General features: G+C 34.1%; 1 protein-coding gene across 1 annotated transcript; it reads right to left on the reverse strand.

Annotated features, from left to right (window-relative positions):
• Positions 1-5,921: 5,921 nt before the first annotated feature.
• On the reverse strand, positions 5,922-9,257 carry LOC131875057 (cytochrome P450 716B1-like). Its single transcript, XM_059219069.1, has 3 exons — positions 8,231-9,257; positions 6,301-6,488; positions 5,922-6,215 (listed from the first exon to the last, which is right to left on the reverse strand). Exons 1-3 carry the CDS (start codon positions 9,255-9,257, stop codon positions 5,922-5,924), a joined length of 1,509 nt encoding a protein of 502 aa, XP_059075052.1.
• Between the last annotated feature and the right edge of the window lie 284 nt (positions 9,258-9,541).

Below are 9,541 nucleotides of genomic sequence, written 5' to 3' on the forward strand. Positions count from 1 at the left end.
ATGCGGTGCTCTACACATGTCCTTGAAGGTTCAAGAAATACTTATCCTCTATTGGTCCAAACTTTAAATCACTTTCCATGCATGAAAATAATTGCAACCATACACAATTTCCCACCCAATAGATTCTCTCAAACTAGTTTACTATCTTAACATAGGGTCAAGGAAAAGCGGGCCAAAATAGGAATCCAAGTGTCTTAAAAGCCTTCAAGACCATAGTGGTGAGGATTGAATTTCTTTCTTTAGTGGTATCTTTCTCTAGATTAATTAGTTGGGGATTCTATTAGGACCTTTTCCTAATTAAAAAATATATATAAAGATTACATCCCTAAATATTGCATTCATAATAGAATAAATTTCTGCAATATTGAGACTAAATTCATAATATATAGTGATGAATAAAGAAATATTTAAGATTATAAAAAAATTGATGTTTTCTTTCTCCCAACCGTCATTGGATATTGGGTGATCTTTGAGGCATTATGTCAAATAGTTCATGTGCCTTATCTAAGCTTACATATTTTGCATGCATGTGTACCTGGGCAGTTGCACTACAACATCTATACTCACTAATCACATTTGGTTAGAAGTTTCTAAATCCATTTCAAACACATCTTGTGCATATCCTGCAATCATAGCATTCCATTAGATCACGTTTCTTTGATGCATCTCACTAAACAGTTCATGCGCTTTCATGTCTATACTTCCACATTTTCCAAACATGTCAAACAGAGCATTTCCAACCGTAAGCATCTGATATTAATTGCCCTTACCTTCTGCTTTGATGGAAGCCCATACTCTGTTCCAAAGCTCCCATTTTGGCACAGGTAGAGAGTACGTTGGCAAATAAAACTGATCGAAATGGAAATCTATTTGTTGCATTGACTGCATTGTGAGGACGCTTATGTATTTCATCGACAGCATAAAGTAGGAAAGGACATGAGAATATCTTCTCGGGGAGGTATTCTATGACAGTTGCGAGGTAGATGAGAGTTTCTTATGCCATTTGCTTTGTTCTATGCAGTCAAACGCAAGAACACTGTTTGAATTCAAATGCTAACGGTGATTGTCTTTTTAACGGAAACAGATGGGAAGGACGTCAAGGGAAGGAATGGGCCCACAACACACCTAAGCAGTCAAAGCTTAGTATGTGTTGTTTAAGGTTGCCCCCTTAAGACATCATAATTGATTGGATCCTCACTCCTAAGACCTTCAAAAGTCTTTAATGGCTTCATTGAGTCCTTTTGTCTTCCAAATGCACCTGCACCAACTTGAATTCTCCTTCAATGCTTGATTGCCTATTCACTTGGAATTGAATTGATTTTATAACTAAGAGATCACTTGAATTGTAGGTAGACCCCTTCAAATGACAGGGTAGGCTTCCTTTTATACCTTATATATGTCTTGAAAGCATTTTATCCTGATGGCTTTAAATTAAAGTACTTTCTCTTCTATCTGGTATCGGTGGAGCAGAGGTTGCATTGCATCATCCTAGGATACATATTTCCGCAGATACAACACAAGTTAAATGTATCCCAAGTCGATGCAAAGCAACCTTTGCTCCAGAGATCACCAAAAAATTGAGAAAGAACTTTAATTTAATGCCATCAGGATAAAAGTCTTTAATCAAGATAGATAAATGGTATGCAACTGGATCTATTTGGAATGCATTACCCAAACACTACAATCTATCAGTCACCTTTGAAAAGAAAGTGGTATGATGAAATATTTAGACATAAAATAGATGAAATGCACTCCATACTACTGCTGCACAATATTTTGATCGATGATATTTTTAAAATAGTAAAGGAAGGTGTATGGAACAACCAAATTCTGATCATTATAAACAATGAATATTTTAAGATCCTTTTATGATATGTAAGTTGAGAATATTTTATGAAAGGTCCCTAAATGAATACACTTTAAACTGATTTTAATATACCTTGAAGTGTGCAATATAGAAGGTTTGTCTTCTTAATCTCTTGCCCATTTCTTAATTTAAAAGATGATATCTTTATTAAATATCTTTCTTAACTTGATTTCTCCTTCAATTCTTGATGAATGCTTGATTGCATGTTCACTTGGAATTGAATTGAATTTATAATTAAGAGATCACTTGAATTGTAGGTAAACCCCTTCAAATGACAGGGTAGGCTTCCTTTTATACCTAATATATGTCTTGAAAGCATTTTATCGTGATGGCTTTAAATTAAAGTACTTTCTCTTCTATCTGGTATTGGTATTGGTGGAGCAGAGGTTGCATTGCATCGTCCTAGGATACATATTTCTGCAGATACAACACAAGTTAAATGTATCCCAGGTCAATGCAAAGCAACCTCTGCTCCAAAGATCACCAAAAAATAGAGAAAGAACTTTAATTTAATGCCATCAGGATAAAATTCTTTAATCATTTACTTTGCCAAATTCTTCACACGTAACTCCTGAATCAATTTCCTACTCACAAGAATTTTATTATGTCTCAAATTTAGGGAAACAAAAGGCTTCAAATAGAAAACTTGAACATGCAACTAAATCCATTGACTAACCAGAAGAACAAAATTAAGAAACGGTTTGATCATCTGAGAGATGTTGTAGACTTGCAACTCACCAGCTAAGTTTTTGCGGGTAAGAGTTTTTTTTGTTTTGGTTATAGTTGTGGTGTTTATAGGGAGACATTTACAAATTTATATCTATTTTCACTATTTAATGGTTTATGGATTTGTAATGGTAATTTAATGTTCTTTCATATTTTTGTATATATTCTTTATAATAGCCTATTTTATTGATTTGTTCTATTATGCATAATGGTGTGGGTCAGACGACTTTGCCGTCGGTGCATGAAAGCATTGAATGAGTTCTACTTTTAAAAATTACATGAAACATTTTTAATTTATTTGATTTAGTGTTATTTGCAAAAAATGATTATCAATTATGTTTCCTTTCTCCAAGAATTGTCTAGGATCTTTCCATTAGATAATATGTAACATCGAATGACTAAATATTTTCATTACAAATGCTTATTTTATTTAATTATTATCTGAGCATGAATTAAAATTTATATATGTACGGAAGCAGAACATACAAGTTGAAGAGTCATGTGCAAGCAAATTTCCTAACAGAAAGCAAGCAGGCATTATCTTGAATGACATGGAAACAAGCTCATCAGCTGCCTAGAAGAGAGCAATTGGGGAATGGTAGAGGAAAGTGTTTAAGGGCGATAAATAGATAGATAGTATGCAATACAAACAAACAATGTCTGGAGTGTTTGATGTGATGTCTCTAATTTATGTCCAGAGGGACTAACTGGTTTTGGAATTCCTGCAAAACCTATTGGGCCACGCTTGGAGGAAATCAATGTGTTCATGCAAGGAGCACCTTTTTTCTATTATGAGAATGATACTTTTGCACCGAGGGATATTTGGAAGTCAATATCCAAAAATTTCTATAGTGCGGAACCAAAGTTGGCAGACTCGAAGTAATTTTCAGCTTTCAAAAGACCAAGAGGTTATGTACACAATCTCCCAATAGAAGGGCAATTTCAAGTATTACCTCTCCCCCCATGACTATTTAGGAAGCACTTCCTTAGTCAAAGGACTATTGGCCTCCATGGGATCAAAGAAAAAAATTGAAGCATAGACTCTAGACGATGTGGTGGTGTCCTTCGTGAAGAACTCTGCACTATAATTGAAAATTCACGAGGGAAACTGCAAGATAGTGAAGAGAAATACAATCTTGAAAAGTGGGAAGAATGGATCTTGGTTTGGGTGGGGCCAAGTCAGGTGGCTCCTCTAGAGGTTGACGAGATAGAAAACATATTAGGATTTGAAAAAGATCACACTCGTGGAACTTCGTGTGCGAGTGATCAATTGTGGTGTTTGGGTAATGCATTCCAAATAGATACAGTTGCATTCCAAATGGGTAATGTCTTGATTAAAGACTTTTATCCTGATGGCATGCAACTGTATCTATTTGGAATGCATTACCCAAACACCGCAATCGATCACTCGCACATGAAGTTCCACGAGTGTGATCTTTTTCAAATCCTAATATGATTTCTATCTTGTCAACCTCTAGAGGAGCCACCTGACTTGGCCCCACCCAAACCAAGATCCATTCTTCCCACTTTTCAAGATTGTATTTCTCTTCACTATCTTGCAGTTTCCCTCGTGAATTTTCAATTATAGTGTAGAGTTCTTCACGAAGGACACCACCACATCATCTAGAGTCTATGCTTTAATTTTTTTCTTTGATCCCATGGAGGCCAATAGTCCTTTGTTTGAGGAAGTGCTTCCTGAATAGTCATGGGGGGGAGAGGTAATTCTTGAAATCACTCTTCTATTGGGAGATTGTGTACATAACCTCTTGGTCTTCTGAAAGATAACAATTATACTTCGAGTCCACCAACTCTTGTTCCACACTATAGAAATTTTTGGATATTGACTTCCAAATATCCTTCGGTGCAAAACCATCATTCTCATAATAGAAAAAAGGTGCTCCTTGCATGAACACATTGATTTCCTCCAAAGCGTGGCCCAATAGGTTTCGTAGGAACTCCAAAACCAGTTAGTTCCTCTGAATATAAATTAGAGACGTCACATCAGACACTCCAGACATTGTTTGTTTGTATTGCATACTCTCTATCTATTTATCACCCTTAAACACTTTCCTCTACCATTCTCCAATTGCGCTCTTCTAGGCAGCTGATGAGCTTGTTTCCATGTCATTCAAGATAATGCCTGCTTGTTTTCTTTTAGGAAATTTGCATGCACATGACTCTTCAACTTGTATGTTCTACTTCCATACAGATATAAATTTTAATTCACGCTCAAATAATAACTAAATTTAATAAGCATTTGTAAAGAAAAAATTTAGTCATTCGATGTTACATATTATCTAACAAAAAGATCCTAGACAATTCTTGGAGAAAGGAAACATCATTGATAATCATTTTTTGCAAATAACACTGAATCAAATAAATTAAAATGTTTAATGCAATTTTAATAAATAGAACTCATTCAATGCTTTCATTCACCGACGGCAAAGCCGTTTGACCCACATCATCTCTCACCGTCGGAATTCCGATGACAACTAATGGAACGTCCGACGAGGATGCTGTATATCCGACGTCACTACCATGTCAGACGGTCATCGAGGAGCAATCATAACATTCGTTGGAAATCCGAAGAAAATGGCATCGTTGAAAATCCCGATGATGAGTTTTTGACGATAAAGTTTGTCGGAAGACCAACGTTTGGTCGTTGCAAATCCGACAATTAGCCATCGGAAATTAGGCCCAAATGTACTAGTTGATGGATATTAACCTGGTGTACTCCAAAAGAGTACAAATTTTGTGAGTTGCTACTCACATCGTGGTTTTCTCCCTATTGGGTTTCCACGAGATAAATCTGTGTTATTGTATACCTTTTCATGTATGCTTAATCTTCTGCAGTAAATGTTTACATTGATGAATGGTGAATTAATTCAAACTTAAAGTAAAAGTTTCAATTGGTTAAAACCGGTAAAGTGTTGATTCACCCCTCCCCTCTCACCACCGGTTGGCACTAACATACTCATTTTATTTTGTTTCCCACCTTGTTCAAAATTTGAGAGAACTAAATAAATCATTTGTAATACATCATAGAAAGTCCAAACAATATATTTCACAATTTATTTGTTACATTGTAATAATTCCCTAAAAAATATATAATATGCATGATAAACCATAATAACATGTGTTGAAACATGGAATTATATAAATCCTAATAGTTTGGATTAGGTAATTGAGTTCTATTAAGTTGAACAACATAATTCTTCTCCAAAACTCTATTATTAATATATACACATAGTAAAACCTGGGAAATGTGTAACATAAAACTATATTTTGATATCCATGATGTAGGTGTGTTATACATATATGAACTTATTTAAGCTATTGTTTTAAGAACCAAAGGTAAACCATATATGGGTTGAGGACTAAAGTACATGTTGAGAGTCTCATTGGCCTCCACCAAATCCCAATCATATCTCAACACAAAATGATATAGAAATACTTCCATTTCTATCTTTGCATACTCATTTCCTGGGCAAATACGAATGCCTTGTCCAAAAGGAATGTAGGTGAATGGCTTGTGTCTCATATTAAAGCGATCTGGATCAAATGTCTTTGGACTTTGAAAGTATTCATCTTTGTTGTTTGTTTGGCTAATGGAGTAATGAACCTACATTTCATAGATTATCAAAATTACATTGAGAAATATATATATTTTTTTTTAAAATTTAAAAAAAATTAGTATAGATACCAACCTTCCATCCTTTTGGAATGGTATAACCATTATATACAACATCCATTTTTGCTTGCTTAAATGCTCCATTTATAGGGGGCACAATGCGTAATCCTTCTGATATTACATTATGCATGTACTCCACACTTTTAATCTCATTCCAAGTTAAAGGCTCTCCTTCCTTCTTGCTATCTCTAAGCTTCTCACAATCTGGATTACATTAATAGAATAATATACATTTAGAAAGAATAATTTGACATTTAATAAAGAGTATAAGATTTTCAATTAAGTGGAATTTTAGGACATAGTGTTTTTAAAGTAGTTATGTGAAAAATTTCAACATCACTTTAAGATGATAAAGTAAACGTGGATTATAAATTTTAGTTAATATGTAACATTAAAGATGTCAATGGAATCTTTAAAGAGTGATCAATGACAAATTTTTTTAAATAAATTAATTGTTGTATCTAATATCTTTAATAATCAAATGGTCAAACAGTAATATGAAATTTGCACATGCAACTATTTGTTCTTAACAAGACAATTTTATCAATTTTTGTATCACCTCATCAACATTAAAAAAAATGGTAAATAATTATTTTAGAAATAATTATATTGATCATTAAAAACTGTATGTTAAGAATACCTTCACATAATTAAGAAATAATAAATTCTATTTTTAAAATAATTTAATTATAATAAAGATCTAAAGGGCAAAAAATCAATCAATTGCTATTTTTTGTCATAAGGTTTAAATATCCTATCTAGTATTGATGCTTAATATTCCTCCAGTCACCTAATTTATACAAATGTTGTAGAATATTAGCATTGATTTTTGAAGCACAAAAAACTATCTAACAATAGTTATTTTCTATTAATAATTACATTGAGAGGACTAACTACAACGCTAGCAATGGGTGATGTGTAATGGGATAAGTGTCGAAAAAGCTATTAAATGCTAACATACAAAATAATAAAATATATAAGAAATATGAAAAGTGTCATAACTCTATAAAATAATTTTGATAAAATAACTACATACTTTAGTTAATAAAATAGTAATTCCATTGCATTTTAGTAAACAAAATAGTAGACAATAATTTTGAAAACATTGTATGGTTAAATATATAGTAAATCATTTATGTACAATCATTGTAAAATATCTTTTAAATAATAAATGTTACTTAACTAAAATTTATTCTTTAAATTAAAAATAATAATTTAAATAGTTTAAAAGTACATAAAATAACTTTAACTTAATATCATCAATCTACTTTCACAAATACATTTAAGATTTGGGCCTATATTAATTAATGTATAATAAAATCTAATAGTTAAAAATCTTTTTAAAAATGTACAAAATTTATAAAACTAGAACTTACAAACTAATGCTTCTAAAGCTTTAAAATCACACTTACTAATCTATCTTACAACTCGTTCATATATAAGTAACAATCCTATCTGGGTGTGTCCTGCCCTTAGGATGCACCAAAATATTAATATCTTTCATATATTATTAATACATTGTAATAGATGTTTGGTAATCTTAAGAAAATCTTAAGAACTGTATAGTTTGTCTAAGAGGTGTGGAAGGTCAATTAGAAAAAATTTGATCTATTTTTTTAATTTATTTTTCTAAAATTTTGCAATACATGAGATCAATTAGTAGGTCATTTGAAAAAAGATGTGCACAAAAATCTGATTGGAAAAGTTATTGCCTCATTTGAATCAACTATAACAAAACCTTTAAACTCCATTACCAACAAGCTCGCTTCATTCTCATGTAAAAATAGAAAACAATAACTAATATTTTTAAAATGAAAACGAATAAAAATAAAATAATCAGATAAGACTGGAACTTCTAATATCACACTATCCTTTAAACAATAATCTACTAAGCCAATTTCAAGCTTGAAATCTCAAAATATCTTAACTGGTATGAAATAGAGTACCTTTACGCAGGCGTCGTAACACCCATGGCGAGAGAGAAAGATACTTAAGAATTGTGGCCAAAGCTGAGGCAGTAGTATCATATCCTCCCGTCAGAAGACCCATCAAGTTGTCTGTAATCTCCTCGTCGTTCAAGACAAAGTCCCCCCCTGCCTTCTGCGCCCTCAAAACCATGCCCATAAAGTTTTCATCCTCTTCTCCACTTGCACTAAACGAGCTTCTATGCAGACGGATCTTCGAAGCAATCTGAGCAACAATGGCGGCCCGAGCGCGCTTGGCCTTCCCAAAGACAGTCCAGGGAAGATCGAGAGGGTGAGAAAGAAGCCCCGCATAGAAATCATTAAAGTGAACCCTAAACCTCTCCAGCTCTTCCCCAGCCTTTAACCCTAAAAAGAACTCAGCAGCCACACAGAGCGCCATATCTCTCACTCTGTGGTGGGCATGGATGATCTCGCCAGAACGCCAGTCAGAGTCCAGATGGTGCAACACAATCCTTTCGAACCTTCCAATTGACTTCTTCAGAGTTTCGATACCCAGAAAAGAGTGAATAATCCGCCGCATCCTTTTGTAATCTGCGCCCTGACAACTAGTCATGGCACGTTCCCCGATCAGAACTCTCAGAGATTTGGGCCAGCTGTTTCTGAACAACTTGTCTTCATTGGTAAGGATGAACTTGTTGGCCTCAGCACCCAACATGACTACAGTGGGGCTGCCCAGAATATGGGTCGTGAAAATTTTCCCGTTCTTAACCTTTCGCATGTCATACCACACGTCCAGATCGAGCAGGTTACTCCACGATTTCAGATAGCCGAGAGATTCTCCCCAGAAAGGGATTCCAATTCTTCCTGGAGGAATTGGAGGCATATTTCCTTTAGCTTTCAATCTCATGGCTGCATAAACAAGGGGAGCATAAAAGATAACAGATACAGATGCTATGCCAACCAAGAAAGAGGCAAATGCAGCAGTTGCGAAGGAGATCCAGCTTTCATTGTATGGAATCCATGGGACAAACATCTCCCACATTGCCATGGCTGATTTATCTTGGCAATATGAAAAGTATTGAGCTTGTAGTTTTCTCACTCTCCAAGGGACTTCATGTTACCCCTTGAGCTTTTTGTTGCTGCTTTATAGGATTTCAAGCACAGAAAATATCGAAGATGAAAATCATGTTTTCTCCATTAGAACTTGGGATTCTTCACCTTCGAATTGTTGTCTTAGTTGGAGATTTTCTTGGCACCAACGAAACTTGCAAGTATAGATTTGGGTGGAGGCATATTCAGCATGAGTAATAGTTTATTCTTAAGCCAATATAG

Source organism: Cryptomeria japonica, chromosome 4 (assembly GCF_030272615.1).
Source record: "Cryptomeria japonica chromosome 4, Sugi_1.0, whole genome shotgun sequence".
Lineage (NCBI taxonomy): Eukaryota > Viridiplantae > Streptophyta > Pinopsida > Cupressales > Cupressaceae > Cryptomeria > Cryptomeria japonica.

What these genes read in the sequence shown, in the direction of transcription:
- LOC131875057 (XM_059219069.1), bottom strand. Translation starts at nt 9,257, where the DNA reads ATGGCAATGTGGGAGATGTTTGTCCCATGGATTCCATACAATGAAAGC. An exon ending in GTTACGACGCCTGCGTAAAG is followed by an intron (nt 6,489 to 8,230) that starts GTACTCTATTTC and finishes AATGTAATCCAG; the next exon opens with ATTGTGAGAAGCTTAGAGAT. An exon ending in CCATTCCAAAAGGATGGAAG is followed by an intron (nt 6,216 to 6,300) that starts GTTGGTATCTAT and finishes TATGAAATGTAG; the next exon opens with GTTCATTACTCCATTAGCCA.